General features: G+C 57.0%; 4 protein-coding genes across 4 annotated transcripts in view; 2 read left to right on the forward strand and 2 right to left on the reverse strand.

The window, feature by feature from the left end:
- Positions 1 to 2320: 2320 nt before the first annotated feature.
- On the forward strand, positions 2321 to 5229 carry MONBRDRAFT_11151 (uncharacterized protein; the record flags this gene model as incomplete). Its single annotated transcript, XM_001748866.1, has 4 exons — positions 2321 to 2513; positions 2693 to 3290; positions 3408 to 3587; positions 3690 to 5229. 4 exons carry the CDS (start codon positions 2321 to 2323, stop codon positions 5227 to 5229), a joined length of 2511 nt encoding a protein of 836 aa, XP_001748918.1.
- Positions 5230 to 6383: 1154 nt separating this feature from the next.
- MONBRDRAFT_11152 (uncharacterized protein) lies at positions 6384 to 8888 on the reverse strand (the record flags this gene model as incomplete). Its single annotated transcript, XM_001748934.1, has 4 exons — positions 6384 to 6641; positions 6979 to 7260; positions 7542 to 7673; positions 8787 to 8888. 4 exons carry the CDS (start codon positions 8886 to 8888, stop codon positions 6384 to 6386), a joined length of 774 nt encoding a protein of 257 aa, XP_001748986.1.
- A 2248-nt stretch (positions 8889 to 11136) lies between these two features.
- Positions 11137 to 12788, reverse strand: MONBRDRAFT_11153 (uncharacterized protein; the record flags this gene model as incomplete). The annotated part of the gene is made up of 6 exons (XM_001748935.1): positions 11137 to 11271; positions 11403 to 11591; positions 11702 to 11925; positions 12026 to 12236; positions 12320 to 12427; positions 12705 to 12788. 6 exons carry the CDS (start codon positions 12786 to 12788, stop codon positions 11137 to 11139), a joined length of 951 nt encoding a protein of 316 aa, XP_001748987.1.
- Positions 12789 to 13589: 801 nt separating this feature from the next.
- The window catches only part of MONBRDRAFT_11154 (uncharacterized protein), a gene marked incomplete at both ends in the record, with an annotated part of 2744 nt that continues 794 nt past the window's right edge, over positions 13590 to 15539 (forward strand). Inside the window, 2 exons of the mRNA XM_001748867.1 lie at positions 13590 to 13704; positions 13830 to 15523. Of these exons, the coding sequence (XP_001748919.1) occupies positions 13590 to 13704; positions 13830 to 15523 (1809 nt within the window). The remainder of the gene's footprint in view (positions 13705 to 13829; positions 15524 to 15539) is intronic.

The following is a 15539-nucleotide window of genomic DNA, read 5'->3' on the forward strand; positions in this document are numbered from 1 at the left end:
TGGATTGAAAGTGGCGCGTTGCTGGGCAGGTCAAACAGAATTATCACTGACCAACGCCAGCCAGAGCTCAGACGGGCGGGTCGTTGGCCCGAAAGATTGTAAAACTGAGCACAGGTCGTTCTTACTCGAGTGCCAGGCTTGTGAGTTCTCTGTGAGACCCACCCCCACGTATCACTGGGTTTTTGACCACACCGCCTGGCTTGGCGAGGGCCGTGCAAAAGAGTTGATCAAAGTCGCGACCGTCGGCATTAGATGTAAACGAGGGAGTGAGTGAGTGACCTTGTCTGCTTCTGTACCATACCATGTCGTCATCGCGTCTTTGAGGAGCAGTCGAGCAAATCTTTGTGCCACTCTTTGGGCACGTGGAGGGCCTGCGAAAATCAAGTGCAACTCGGTCAGTTGAGAGGACCGACCATAAGCCGCCAAAGACACACTCGACCCCACCCTGGGCAGCGCGGGCTCTCCAAGAAAATCGGCGACCGCAGTACCACAGTAAAGAAATAAAAAGGGGGGAGCTTACAAGAGGAGTGGGTTCAGGACAGGGCCTTTTGGTTCGATCGAAAGCTGCAAGTTTGTACAGTCCCATCCACGTCGCAGATGGGCTCGGCTCTTCTTGTTCATCGAGCTTGGGGGAGAAGCCATGTCCACTACGACGCTCGGAAGCATCTTGCCTATGATTCAGAAGCAAGCGGCCGCCCGCTGTGGTTGGCTTTGTCAGTGGCTTGCCCGCTCCCGGCTGCATGGCAACCCGACGTCAGCACAAAAAAGCAAAAAAGGGCCTTGCTTCTGCACCTTGTCGGCGTCTCGGGCCACACGGCAAAGCCACGGAGATGGACTGGGTCAAGGAGGACGTACTGTAGGGACAGAGCACAAGCCACAGGCAATATGGTAGGGACAGAGCACAACAGGCAGCAGCGGGCAAGCATAAGAGCGACCCAAGCCAGTTGGCCCCCAGTCACAAGGGCTGCTCGCTCGAGCGCGGGAGGGTCACGACGTTGATCTGAATCCTCTTCATTTCATCTGTGTGTGTGTGTGTGTGTTTGCATGCATGCTTGCACTTTTGGCGCGCTTGCCCATCCGGCTCATGTCTTCTTTTCCTGTCCCTTCTGGGGCGCGCGAGCGAGCAGACACAGGTACGCACACACCTACGCAAACGTACTCCACACACGCATGTTCTGGCGATCGTTTGACGGTTCTGTCATATCCAAAGATTTCATGAGCGACCACAGGCTCAACCTGGCTCGTCCGCTCATCGTGCGTGCGGGGTCTCATGTGTTGGGTGACGACTCTCTCAAACCCCTCTCCACACACACTGTGCCTGCGAGTTCTACCCCCCTCCCCTTCACCCCATATGGTGGTGATGTGATAGACAAGCCCAACAAAGCAAGCAAGGATCCCATCGCTTCTTCTTCTTCTTCTTCATCATCCCTTCCACCCTTACCCTCTTCTTGCCGCAGTTTAAAACAAAGGACCGGCCACGTCCGTTCGTCAAAGAGTGCCGTCCAGTCGCACGGCAACTCGCCACTTTGCCCACCATCGGCCTGTCCCCCTCCTTGTTTGGGTGTCGTCCGTTTGTCTATTTTCGCGCCAGCCCCCGCCCGCCCGCCTGTTCACGTTTGTCAGCTCGAGCCGCCCGCTCGGCCCTTGTGATTAAAGCCCTCCACCGCGCAACGTGTGTTGTCCCATCGTCATTTGCAACGCATCACCGCCGCCGCCGCTCTCGTCCGTTCCCCCGGTGCTCCCTGGTGCGCTTTGCGATCAACGCCAGTCTTACCCTCGCCCCTGGGCAGCCACGAGCGCCCCATCACCGCTACGTTCCCCAGACACCGACCGACGCATCCGCGAGCGTCGCGCCTCAAGCCAACCCCATTTTTTGCCCCTGTGCCCTGACCTTGCCATTTGCAGGCCCATCGTCAATCTTGCATTCATTCCCCTTCGCCTCGACCGCCGTCCCGACCCGGGTCCACCGCCCGTCGTTGCACCAAGAAAGACGCGTCACTCGCTTCCACCCGCGGCTCCTGCGCTTCTTTTTGCGCGCCGTTGTTCCCTCCCCCGAGTAGCCATCGCCGAGACCACAAACAACTTTGCCTATTTTTTTCTCGGGGTCGCACCGACTGTCGCACCTAGTCTCAAACCCCCCTCCCAACAACACCCGATTCCGCACACACGCCGCGAGGGCCTGCACGCGTGAATCAACTCAGCCCGTCAGTCTGCGCCTTCGTCCAAGCGACCCTCTTTCGTGTCGCCCTCCTTATCCCGCTGCTACCGACCCACCCGCCAACGTGACGCGCCAGCCCCTTGGTCCCCACTACCCGATGTCATGGATGTCCAGACGGACAACGCCCTTGGGAGCGATGAAGACATTCTCCTAACACTCGCCAATGCCAGTTTACCCGGTGGTCTCGACCTCGACCTCACCGGCTCTCTCTACCAAGAGCTGAATGGCATCATTGGAACTCTACCCTCGGCCTCGGCCACGGCGGCCGTCACTTCGACGGCCCCCGTTGCTGCCAGTACGTTCCTGATTGATGCCCTGTCCTTGCCCTCTCTGTCTCTCTTTTTTTTTATCAATCTGTGACCCGCTTGCCTGCCTGGTAAAACCACGTCGTCTGCTACGCGGAAACCGTCGCGGTCATCTCATCCGCTCTTGGTGTTCTCTGTCGACATTAAATCGCCCGTCGTGCTCATCTAGGTGGCGCAGCCACGGCCCCTGCGCCCCTCTCCAACCAACGCAGCCAGGTGGACGTCTTTCAGTTTGATCAGCCCCCCGCTCGATACAGCCAGGCCCAGCAACACCATCAACAAGCAGCGTCTCGGGCTAGCAAGCCCTCTCTTCAAGATCTCATGCGCCAAGTCGCTGATGGCAACGCCTTCCAGGGCAATGTCATGACTCTGCGCCGCGTGCAGACGGAGGAAATCACCTCCTCGCAAGGCTCTCCTTTTCCCCCTTCCCCGACCCCGCTGGATCAGTATTGCAACGGCAATGCTTTTGCCGCCTTTGCGCCCTCCCCCGATGCCTCCCACAACGCCGACACCTGGCGCCACTATGTGCCGCAAGCCCCGGATCAGCCTTCCCCCAAGCTCTACAATACCAACGCCCCCACCTTTGCCAATGCTCTCATGCAATCCGCCCGAGGCAGTGCCGACAGCATCTCTCTCACTGGATCAACCACGGGATCAGTCGCCTCAGGCTACGAGCCCTCTGTGGCTGACTCCCCCACCATCCTTGGCCGCTCCACTCGTTTCGACTGCAAGTTTCCTGGTTGTGGCAAGCAATACAACACCTCGGGGTGAGTGGCACACGCGCTCGCCGCATTGTGCACCCTCTCCGGCCCGCCCCACCTCTTTGCCATGGCTCACTCTCGTTGTCGTCTCACCACTAAATGTTTGCGTCCTTTCTCGTGCAGCGGTATCCGGTATCATATGGCCACCACCGACCACTCCATGTTCCCTGCTACCGCTGAGGCCTTGTCTCAGCGCGAGGAAATGTTGGAGAAAGAACGCGTGGCCAAAGAAAAGAAGCTTCGCCAAGAGATGAACGGAACGCCACGCAAAAAGCGCGCCCCAAAGTCTCCTGGCCGCAACCCGTAAGACCTGCCCTGCTTTTTCATTTTGCCCTCTTCTCCCCTCCTGCCGACTTAATGTCTTGTCTCCGTGGTTTCACGACGTCCATTCGCAACAATCCACAGGCAGCGTCGTGTGATGCGACCCTCCCAGGGCAACGGACGTGCAGGGCGACTCGGTGGCCATGAAGGCGATGGCGATGCCCCGTACCCTTCCGCAGACTCCCGTGAAAGCTCCATCTCCAGCCGTTCGGCTTACTCGGCAGACACTCGTTCACTCAACAGCCTCAACATTGAAGCCGTCGATCATGCTGGCCCTTGCAGCTCCCCTCACCACCGCCGCCGCCTCAGCGACTCGGGCATTCTGCCTCGAGCCGAAATGATGGCCGATGCTCTCAACAGAGCCGACCCCGTTTTGCGCCATCACGGCAGCAACCACAGCCTGGGTCCGCCGCCGTCGGCCGCCTCCCGCCGCCACCCCTATCAACACCAGCAGCAACAATACCAAGGGCACCAGCATCACCCAGCACCATCACCCATGCCCCAACGCCATTCAGAGCCGTCCATCAGTCAGCTCGATGCCTGGCGTCTCAGCACCGACGGCACGCCATCCGGCACTTCGTCGCCACAGCGTGCCAGCAGTGCGGGACCAGACCAGACACCGCGCCCAACAGAGTCAGCTGCCGCCAGCATGGCCATTCGTCCTCCCGGCCACACGCCCCTCTCTGTGCGCGTTGATCCGATTCAGCCAACCTCGAGCCTGCAGGTGGCTGGGCCCGCCCTCAACATGGGTACCGTGAGCGCGCCCCACGAAGCCATGCGTGGCAATTCCACCGATGAACTTCGCGTCCGGCTGCAAAACATCCAGCGGGAGCAGCAACAAATCGAGTCGGAGCTGATGCGCAGTGAGCTGGAAAAAGGTTGGTCCACCTGCCCCCTTGCGTTGCAATGTTGGGCTCTGTTCGATTTCTGCGGCACAGCCTTTCCAGTGCACCCAACATGCTACCTCTGTACGCTGCACACCATCGGTTTACTCATTCAATTGTTTCCTGTTGTCTGTTCTAAATTGGCAGTGGCTGCCTGGGACCTACCCGCCGAGGTGCTGCAGCAACTCCTGCGTCGCCAAGCCGAGTTCAAGGCCCAGGGTTGCGAAGTGCCGCTGGAACAGCTGGTTCAGATTGTCTACCGCTCCAATGACGATGCCGGTTTCAGTGATGCCGGGTCGGAGTATAGCGGTCTCGACTCGTCCTCCATCTACAGCGCCCAGTCGGCCACCACCTCCCCGCGACTTCATGTGCTTGAATCCACGCTGAGCTCACAAAGCCTGCCCAATCTGACGCATCAAATGGTCGATGCAGGCTGGAGCATGGGTGACGGGCCGCACGATGGCAATGGCTCGCTCGGCAAAGTTCCAGTTGCTGGCCCTTTGGGGTCAGGAGCAGGAGGCATGGGTAGCCCTCTGCGTCAGATGACCCATCAACCAGGTGGCAACAGTACGAGCTCGAGTGATGTCATGGACAGCTCGCTCAACAATGTGCTTTCAATGGCGCTCAACTTGGATGTGAGTCATAGCCCACGTTCTTCCCTGCACAGCCAGCTTTCTAGCCCAGCTACCCGACCAAACGCTTTCCATGAGCAGTCCCCTCTGGCCTATCGCTACAACTGAAGGGTTTTTCCAGGCGAGCCACCCCACGCTGCTCAGGCATTGGGCGCTTGCCAGTTTCTAATGTTTTTTGTTTAGTTTCTTTTTGCAAACTGCATGCTATGCTATGTCGTGAGGTGATGCCCAGACGGGCAGCTACACTCTAATTTATCTCAATCTCGACGCGGCTTGATCTTGATCGCGATTGAACTTGATGCAAACACACACATGCATCAATTTGCACGCACTCGGTCGGCCGTCTCCGCGTTTACGAAAATTTGACGCAACCTCGCATTTAGCAGCCGGGAATACCACAGACAGGATACGGCGTGCTGAAGGAGACGCAAGGGGTGTCATTAAACGTAAAGCCCGAAGTGCAATTTGCATTGTACACGAGTTTGCCAACCTGGCCAGTCTTGAGGTGACAGGCCGGTGGATCCTCCCAGTTGACCGTAAAGTGCGTGCAGCTCTACACAGGCCAGCGTGTTAGTGATTAGCATGGAGCCGTCAAGGCGCGTGGGACAATCGCAGACAGCAGACAGCTAACCTTCTCGTTTTGACAGGCAAGGCAGCACTCATCAACGCTATTGACCTTCACCTGGATCCCAGCCTTGCTGTCATGAGCACACACACCGGTTTCAACGCGCATGGTGCAAGTGGCGCGCATGGAGGCCGAGAGACTGTCAGCAAATCGCTCCTATCCCCCACCCCCCGTCATCGGCACCAAAGCAACGCAATGAGCCATTTGTACAGTTGCAGGTGGCAGGGGATGCAGAAAGTCTATATAGTACAGTACCTTGGCGCAGGTCGCATTGCAGTTGCCGAGCAAACTAGCGGGTGAACACCGTGCAATTTCGCCTGGATTGCCTGAAGAAGACAAAAAAAAAGACAAGAGAAGGAAACGATACAAACCCTGTTGAGCCAAATCATCAAAGTACCATTCGCGCAATATCGAGCAAAGCGACAGACCGGCTGGACCACTCTTTCCGTGCAGAAATGAAGTAAGGATGGTTTCATTGAGTTGGCGCCACAAGGCTGTGACGCGTTCGGCATTGACAGGAGCCAGGTTGCTCATCTCGCGGGGATCTACCAGACAGAGGATGTTGCACTTGAGCACAGAGGTAACGCATTCCTTATTGCGACGGCAGCTGTTCCAGATGGCTTTGACAAACCTGCGGTCACGTTGAAAAGGCAAGGTGGTTGGCCTGGTACACCGGGTAGGACCTGATCCAACGGTCCGTCTTGCTGATTACAGGGCCACAGAGCGTCATCCGACGCGATCCAGGACCCATTTGGATACTGTTGCGCAAAGTCATCAAACGTGGTGGAGGGTTTGATGGTGAGCATGTTGCAGCTACGAGTGCCAACAGAGCACGGCCTACCTTCCAGCCGTTGTTTTGCGTCTTAAAATTGTTTTGCGCCACCAGCAACTTGATCTGCGTGTGACCAAAAGCGCAAAATTGGAAAACAAGAGGCCAAGCATGGCTTGATATCAGAGAAGACGGCGCACGAAACGGGGGCACTGCATCAGCAAGCGCGTACATCACCAGCCACGATGACCTCCTTGCTCAGAACAAGGAATGGGTGGGCAGCATCAGTTTGGCGGGCATAACTGGCATTGGAGATGAAGGGCCACACGTCCACGCCATCCACAGGAGGGAAAGACGAATTGCCATAGATATCCTTATTCTATGTATCAAGGGATCGAGAAGGAGAAGCGTGGGGCGTATTGAGGCCACATACTCATCGACTCGGCACACAAACTAAGCCTACCACGTCTTGGAGGTCAACGGGAAGCGGCGCCACTGGGGGATCATCCGCCGGGTCTTGGCCAGCCAGCTTGGCAAAGGTGGGGTACCAATCAGCAATGTGGACGTTGACAAAACTCTCCGAGCCGCGAAGATTGGCGGGTACCAAGCCGCCAGAGACAAAAGAGGCGACATGCATGCCGCCTTGCCAGTTGCTGTGTTTTTCGCCACGCAATGGGTAGTTGATGCCGTCCTCGACGCCACCATTATCCGAAGAATAGACAATAAGGGTATTATCCCACATGCCCTATGACACCAGCACAATCAAGGACAGGCGTTGCAGGTGAGTGGGGGATTCAGGCAAGGCTGACGATGTGCAATGCCCGCAACAGACCTTGTCACGAAGGGCTTGGACCAGCTTGCCAAAGTACATGTCCGACGCCCACAGCATTCCACAATACGTCGATTTGTTGCCATTCTCCTGGCTCGGTCAAAGGGCGCACGAATATAAGGAGGTGAAACGGCAATGATAGGTCTGTTGTGCGGAGTAAGGGAGTGGCATGCAAAACAATCAGCTGTTTATCTGACCTGTTCCGAGTAGCCATAGCAATAGCGGTCGTCCCAATCGGGGACTGGGTCATAGGGGGTATGCACTGCTTGCCAAGCCAGATACATGAACAAGGGGGTCTCGGCGTCGTGATTGGCAATGGCGTCCACGGCCTGGGAAGGCGAGAGGACAAGGCAGGAGAGCCCAACATTAAGAGGGCAGGCCCATCATCGAGGGAGGAGCCAGAAATCATGGGGTGTTGCTGGGCCGTACAAGCTGGCCGTAGAGATCTGAAGAATACTCTGTATTGTTGGTGAGCGGATGATCCCCTTCCCAGCGCTCAGACGAGCGATAGGCCTCGGCACCACCTAAGGACCGAGGTCAAATCAAATATGAGCCGTGCACTTGAAGCATGGTTCAGGAGGTGTGGACGGTAGAGGCAGAGGCACAGTGATTGCAGAACGGACTGAGGTAGCCCAGGTAGTGGTCAAAGCCACGGTTGATGGGCAGGTGATTCCAGCTCAGATAGCCTAATCGGGGCAATCGCGAGACATGTAGAGAGTGCTATGTTGTCAGAATGGTTCCACATTTGATATCGGGATCGAGGACTAAGGATAGACGGATGGTTGAGACTGACCTGTATGACCCTTGCCGTACCTTAAAAAACAAGAGCAAGTTAACAGGGGAATGTGCGCAACAGCGGTGGGTCAAGTACAGGCAAGAGACACGGCAATTGGAAGGCCAAGCGAGGGAAAGAGCAGGCATCAAGGATCAAGAGATGCGAACCAGTGGGTGGCATAGCCAGCGGCCTTGAGCTTTTCAGAAATCCAAGTCCAGCGCAGATCCATGTCATCCGAGGCAACAGCACTAAGTTGCTCGCCGTGGTGAATAGGCCAACGCCCCGACAAGCTGCATATTGGCAAGAGAGTGGATCATGATGAGCGCTGGCTTTTTTTTTTTTTTTCCAAACATGGTCCATGTCTCAGTCTCGATCACAAGGTGGGGGACCCTGAGGTCAAGGAAAGGGGGCGCGCGGGCCTACAAGGATCGGCGCGTTGGAGAACAGTGCCAGTGGGTGTAGGCGTTTTTGAGGATGATCCCTTGCTGGGCGAGAGCACTAATATTGCTCGTTTCCTCTGTGGTGGTGCCGCCATTAAAGACAGTGTCGTGGTAGCCCTGCAAGAAGCGGGGCGTGGCGTAGCGGCTGAGCGTGATGATAATGGTCCACGTTGGGGCGGGCCGCGAGAAGATGGGTGGGACGAGTGGGATAGAGTTTCTGCGGCTACCAGATCATCCTGAAGAATCATGATGATATGAGGTTTGGGATCCGCCCTGGCTGCAAGGCCACTGAGCAGCACGGCGAGGACGGACAACACATGCAGCGCCATGACGTCTGGGTATGAGAAGCAAGCAAGCTGGCGGAATTCAGCAGTGAGAAGCTGTCAAAGGCAGGCGGATGTGATTGTGTGAGTGGGAGGTGCATCAGATCGACCCGAGCCAGTAGATCACTCGCTCAGAGCACATAAAAGGATCCAAGTCCTCAGGAAAGCCTCAGATCCGAGGCCATTGCCCGAATCGTCCAAGAACTCGTACATTCCCACAGATCAGGCCACACATCAGAGGCACAAACAGCATCGATCCCACCCAGCACTCACGCGATCCCATCCAGCACTCACAGCATCACCCCAGCGCGCACACGCTCCGATCCAGCACTCACACGATCCCGTCCAGCACTCACAGCATCACCCCAGCGCGCACACGCTCCGATCCAGCACTCACACGATCCCGTCCAGCACTCACAACATCACCCCAGCGCGCACGACGCACGGGATCGTAAAGACGTCCGCACACACACACACACACACACACACACACACACACACACACACACACACACACACACACAGCACTGGAGCTCTTTCGCGAACGGGCCAGCAGCGAGCGAACCGAGTGAAGATAACCGTTATTTGTCAGACGAAATCGGATGTCGCAATCGAAGCAAACAGGCGAGCTGCTTAGGCATTGGGCGCTTGCCAGTTTCTAATGTTTTTTCGTTTTGTTTCTTTTTGCAAACTACATGCTATGCTGTGATGCCCAAACGGCAGTTACACTCTAATTTATCTCAATCTCGACGCGGCTTGATCTTGATCGCGATTGAACTTGATGCAAACACACACATGCATCAATTTGCACGCACTCGGTCGGCCGTCCCCGCGTTTACGAAAATTTGACACAACCTCACATTTAGCAGCCGGGAATACCACAGACAGGAAACGGCGTGCTGAAGGAGATGCAAGGGGTGTCATTGGCTTCCAGGGACAGGAGCCGGGTCGGGGTGTTCAATCTTGAGGTGTCGGCGTTTGGTCGTTTGTGGCGTCAAAACAGCAGGGGCCGGTGATGCGGCTGGCTCTGGTGCCGCTGTTGCGGTAGAACGGACAGGGGTAGATGCCGCACTCTCTGATTGAATTTGAAAGGGCTCCCCAGTCTTGGGATTAATAATCGCAAGGGTCTTCTTAGAGCGTTGTGGGGTTTGGCTTGACGTGGGGGTTCGCGGAGACGAAACAAACGGCGGCGCGTAGTTTTGATGCTGCATGCCATAAGGCGGATAGGGCTGCTGGCCATAGCCTTGAGGGATGCCACTGAACCCCATGGGCACCGCCTGGCCGTTGAGCTGTGGAAACTGAGACGCCAAAACAAGGAAAAACACTGTGTGAGTCAGTTGCCAAGTTTCTTAGACCAACGAACATCTACGTGCAATCCGGCACTCGCAAGAGCTTGTTGACACACCATGCCATTGCTGGCACCAGGTCGGGACATGGTAGCGATGGCCTGTGCTTTAGTACTCCTCCAATCCGCCTCGGTAAGGGCCGAGACGAGCTCAAAATGGTCAAAAGGGTTGAGGGAGGGGGGGGGGGGAAGGGGAGAGGTACTCGAGAGGTGTCTGGATGTGTGAGGCCGGGGGCCTTTGGAAATGGCAGTCATCAACCCACACACCAAGCTTGAGGTAATCTTTTTGCCTGTTGCGTGCAAAAGGGAAGCAAGATCATGCGAGCAGGTTCGCTTTCACGGAGTCGTTTCTCCCTTTTCTTTCTGCTGCCTTCGTGTGAGTGAGTAACCCGATAAAACTAAATTGTTCAAGTCCATTTTTTCCCATTTTCTCTATTCAAATCAGGTGTACGTTGCAGACTTTTCTCGACCGGAGTCACGTGAAACGCGACAGCTTTAGTGGGGGTTTGATCGGCTGTGAAGCAGAAAGCTCAAAGTCGATCAACGGCAGAACAAGAGCATGGCTCCCAAATGATGCACGACGGGCCGACAAGCCAGCATGAAGACCAAAAGAGGTAATTCAGCCGGAAGAAAACCCAACAAAGCCAGACAAGCCAACTTGACGATACTAGATAGACGCACATCATGGCCACGATGCAAGTGCGAGGCCAAAGCCAAGTTGGTCAAGAGAACCCCATCAATCCTGTGAATCATGCCATACCAGCCATCTGATATGGAAATAGGAGACAGGGACAGAGTGTCCTTTCAAAAGAACGATCCGCATGCAACGCGCTGGCTTATCGTGCAAGAAGAAGAGTACACATGAACAGGGTCCAGGTGTAGCCGATAGGGCGTGCAAATGAGCGTTATCTACTTTTTGCCCTTCTTCTTGCTGCTGCCACCTTTGCCGGCCTTGGACTTGGAAGATTCACCAGACTTGGGCTTCGGCGAGGCGGCCTGGGAAGAGCCCTTTGAAGAAGCCTTCTTGCTGTTACCCGATTGGCTCTGCGTACCCCAAAAGCAACAAGTGAGGCTGAGGCGATGGGTTCCATTTTGTTGCTGAATTGACGGCCTGGAATCCACCAATGTGTCCCTCATGAGCGAGTTGGTTGCGTACACCACGAGGTAAATCTCACCTTGCTTCGCTTCGTGGGCGGCTCTTCCTCCTCCTCATCCTCCTCCCTGTTCTTGCCCTTGCCCTTGCTCTTGCTATCTGGCTTCATCTCCTTCTCCAGGTTAATGAGCGTCGTTGCCCGGCGCTGAAGTTCTACGCTTGTGCGTGACTTGATAAACCAGTCGAAACGAAACAGCGGCTCGTTGCGAATCTACACCCGCAAGCACAACCCACCACATGACATTGATCGGGAGTGAGTGCATTCTACGATATGGCTTCAAGCTCTCCTGGCCAAAATCAATGCTGAAGCACAGGACACACCTGGCGTCGAAGCTCATCATACACGTGGTCGTGATCGTAACCCAGGCGCTGCAAAAAGCAAATAATGTAGCGGTCTTCCTCCTCCGTATAGTTTTTGCCGCGATTGCCGCCATAATTGATGGTAAGGCGATGGAATGGGTGTGGCGTTGACTTGACCTTCTTGCCCGAAGCGCTCTGCACTTCGATGCGCCGATTGATCTTGTGCTCGCCCCGCTCGATTTGAGCTGATTGTGATCGCGCCACGGGCCACAAGCGTCCATGCAAAGCGCATGATGAATCAGAGCCTGCCATGCCTCATCATGCAGGAGAGTAAGGGCACCTTACCTTTGATGGAGGACCAGTTGTCAAGCTCCTTCCATCGCTTCCAAAACACCTGGGCATATGCCTCCACCTCCTCTGGCTGCTTGCTTTCCACTTCTTTGCAGATCTTGTCCATCGCCTTGCGACCCCAGCGCTCGTTGGCCCGCACAAACTGCTGAAAGTCCCGGCGGTTCCAGTCGGCAAACCCCTTGGCCAACATGTCCTCCTTCTTTTTCTATCGCACATGTCAGACCCACCACCCAATGAGCCGATGTGACTGAGCCGCGCAACCAAACACGCGTCGCTGACACACTGCACCTGCTCAGCATCCGTCAAGGGGATAGCCTTGTCGATGGCGGCCTGATCGGCTTTGCGTTTCTTCTCCAACTCGTCAGTCCAGCCACCCTCGGGAACGTTCTTGGGCACCTACAGAAGCAACGATGATACCACCACAAAAGCACCACATAAGAACAAAGCCAAGCAAGGAGAGAGATAATGTGCGCACATGCACATGCGCATGCACACTCACACCGGTTTCAACGCGCATGGTGCAAGTGGCGCGCACGGAGGCCGAGAGACTGTCAACAAATCGCTCCTATTCCCCAGGACCCATTTGGATACTGTTGCGCAAAGTCATCAAACGTGGTGGAGGGTTTGATGGTGAGAATGTTGCAGCTACGAGTGCCAACAGAGCACGGCCTACCTTCCAGCCGTTGTTTTGCGCCACCAGCAACTTGATCTGCGTGTGACCAAAAGCGCAAAGTTGGATAACAAGAGGTCCAAGCATGGCTTGATATCAGAGAGGACGGCGCACGAATCGGGGGCGCTGCGTCAGCAAGCGCGTACATCACCAGCCACGATGACCTCTGAAGCTCTTTCGCGAACGGGTCAGCAGCGAGCGAACCGAGTGAAGATAACCGTTATTTGTCAGACGAATTCGGATGTCGCAATCAAAGCAAACGAAGAAGCGCCGCGTCGAGATCAGAGACGAGGCTCAATGTGCGCGTCGGTGTAAGCTTAAATATAATGCAAATCAGAGATTGAGCGCCGTTCGATGAACCAGGAGATGGCTGTCTATCACCGTCTTCATCCTCTGTCTCTTCATCAAGCTTGCTCCATGTCTCTGCAGTGGTGTCTCAGCCCTTCTGACTCTCTTATTCCGCTGTGTTTAACCCACATCAGGTTATCTCTCGCTGGCTCCCTCTCTTAAAACTCCCTTCACTCCCTCACTATCTCTGCATCACACACTCGTCTCTCTCTCTGTCTCTCTCTGCGGCGTCGCGTCGTCGTGGAGCTGTCGTCGTCGTCGTCCTCCTCCTCGCGCTGCATCGCCGTTTGGAAACGCCCTCTTGCCCTCTCTGGTGACGGCTGCGCTTTGGCTGTGCAAGCGCTTTGAGACCCTTGTGGTGTGCGCGTGACCTGTGTGTCACGCAAGCTGAGCCGTCATCGTGCTTTCCACCCTGATGTGTCGCGCTTACCTCGGTCGCGCTCCTTCTTGAGAGGATCCGAGCGATCCAGACCCCGTTTCCAGAGCCCCCTCGCTGCGGAGGTACCCGGTACCGCCCTGGGCGCGCTGCCCTGGGCCATCATGTCCGAGGATCTGCAGGCTCAGGTGGAGCAGCTGCCGACCGACCCTTACTTGCTGCTCCGAGTCCCTCGTCAGGCCGATCAAGATGCCATTCGTCGCGCCTACCGCGAAGCCAGTACGGTCCCGTGTTCCAAAGACCCGCTGCTTGCCCCTGGGGTCAACCTGCCCTCGCCTCTGCCTCTGCCTCTCGCCCCTTGGCCCTTGTTTCCTCATCCTCTGCCTCTGCCTTTCCTCGGGTAGGCTTGCAGTGGCACCCGGACCGGACGCGCAACGCAAGTGAACGTCGCTTGTTTGCCGTCGCCTTTCACCGCATTCACACCGCCTACCGTTTGCTGGCCGACCCCACTCGACGCCATGCCTATGACGAAGACCACCCAGCTCCCCCTTTGGCTCCCGCCCTGGCCCTTGTCACCTCGGACGAGGTGTTCAACGCCAACCAAACTGCCGCCCGCTTCCACCGCTCCATGGCCCTCCTTCAACAGCTCCCCATGCTTGAACGCCAACACAACCTGGCGCCGGGATCGCTTGAACTAGACCTACCCAGCGCCGACCACGAACCCCCCACACAGCTCCTCCCCACAAGTTCTCAGGACCCAGCCCCGCCGACCCTGACTCGTTGCACCGGGGTTGGCTGCGAGCTTGTGGCCGTCGACGCCACCGCTGAGCAGCCCGATGGCCGCAACGTTTGTCTCTGTCGAACCCACGCCCGTGTACACCAATGTACTTCTGCCTGCACCAACCGACATGCCTTTTGCCCACTCTTTGCCCAGTGCCTGCACCGGCACTGGCAGCACGACGTTGCCCTGGCCTGGTCGCTGCAACGCAGCGACTCGGACGACCCCGAACGTCCCCTTCACCCCTACTGGTTCAATGCCCGCTCCGGCATCTCCCAATGGTGCGATGCTGCCGCATCAGACGCGCCAGAAGAGCAGCAATGCCACCCTCCGACCCCGGAGAGCCTGGCGCATACCTGCTCTCCTGAAGCATGCGGCACTACCGGCTTTGTTCGGCTCCAACACCAAGTCTGGGTCTGCCGGCGCTGCCCCCTTAACATGCATATTTGCACCTCCACGCAATGTCGCCAGCGCCAAGCCATTCTCCTGCCCAACCAGGATGAAAAGGCCGCCCGCCGACGCATCAAACAAAAGGGCACCGAACAGCTCTCTGCCATCGAGGCTGCCGCTGCCGACTCTGAGAATCAGGGCACGTTTTGCTGGGTCACCAATCGTATCTATGACGGCAACAACGAACCCACCATCACCGCCGAAGAGGAAGCCGTGCTTGCCCGTGGCGACCTTCCCCAGCTTGCCAAGCCGAACAACGTGGAGACGGAGGTCGTCGAGTACGAGGGCGCCGACGGCCGCCGCCACCAAACGGTTGTCGTGCGCGAAAACATATTCAAGCGTCGCGGCCGCGCTGCCGGCGATCGCCTCCACCCAGAGCCCCTTGATGCCGGCCCGGGCTTTGAGAGCGCCGCCGAGTACATTGCAAGCCTCCAAGAACAGCAAGCACAGCATCGCCGAGACATGGAGCTGGTCGAGGAACAGCGCCTCCGTCAAATGGAAGACGAATGTCTTACCCTTCCCCTTGCTTCCCCCACCTCAGCAAGCCCCGAGTCCCGCCCTGACACTTCCGCCTACCACCGCACCGCCCTGGATGTGCCTGACCCACCGGAAGATGAAGACACAGACGAGGTCGTCGTGGCCCCTACCCACGCTGCCGCGTCTGTGCCCGCCACTGATGGTGCCCCGACGCCCAAGCGCGTCAAGCGAGAACCTAGTCCCAATGCCGACGATGGCGCGACCGTCGCCGTGCGCATTCAAGCTGACGGCAGCGCGCACGCCGTCTCGGGCGTTTCCTCTTCGTCAGGTCCTACTCTGCCCGCCACCACTTGCGAGTCCAACGCACCACCACCGNCCCCATCCAACAGCGGCGTCACACCTCGCGCAT

The sequence above is a fragment of the Monosiga brevicollis genome, genomic scaffold (assembly GCF_000002865.3).
Source record: "Monosiga brevicollis MX1 MONBRscaffold_26 genomic scaffold, whole genome shotgun sequence".
NCBI lineage: Eukaryota > Choanoflagellata > Craspedida > Salpingoecidae > Monosiga > Monosiga brevicollis.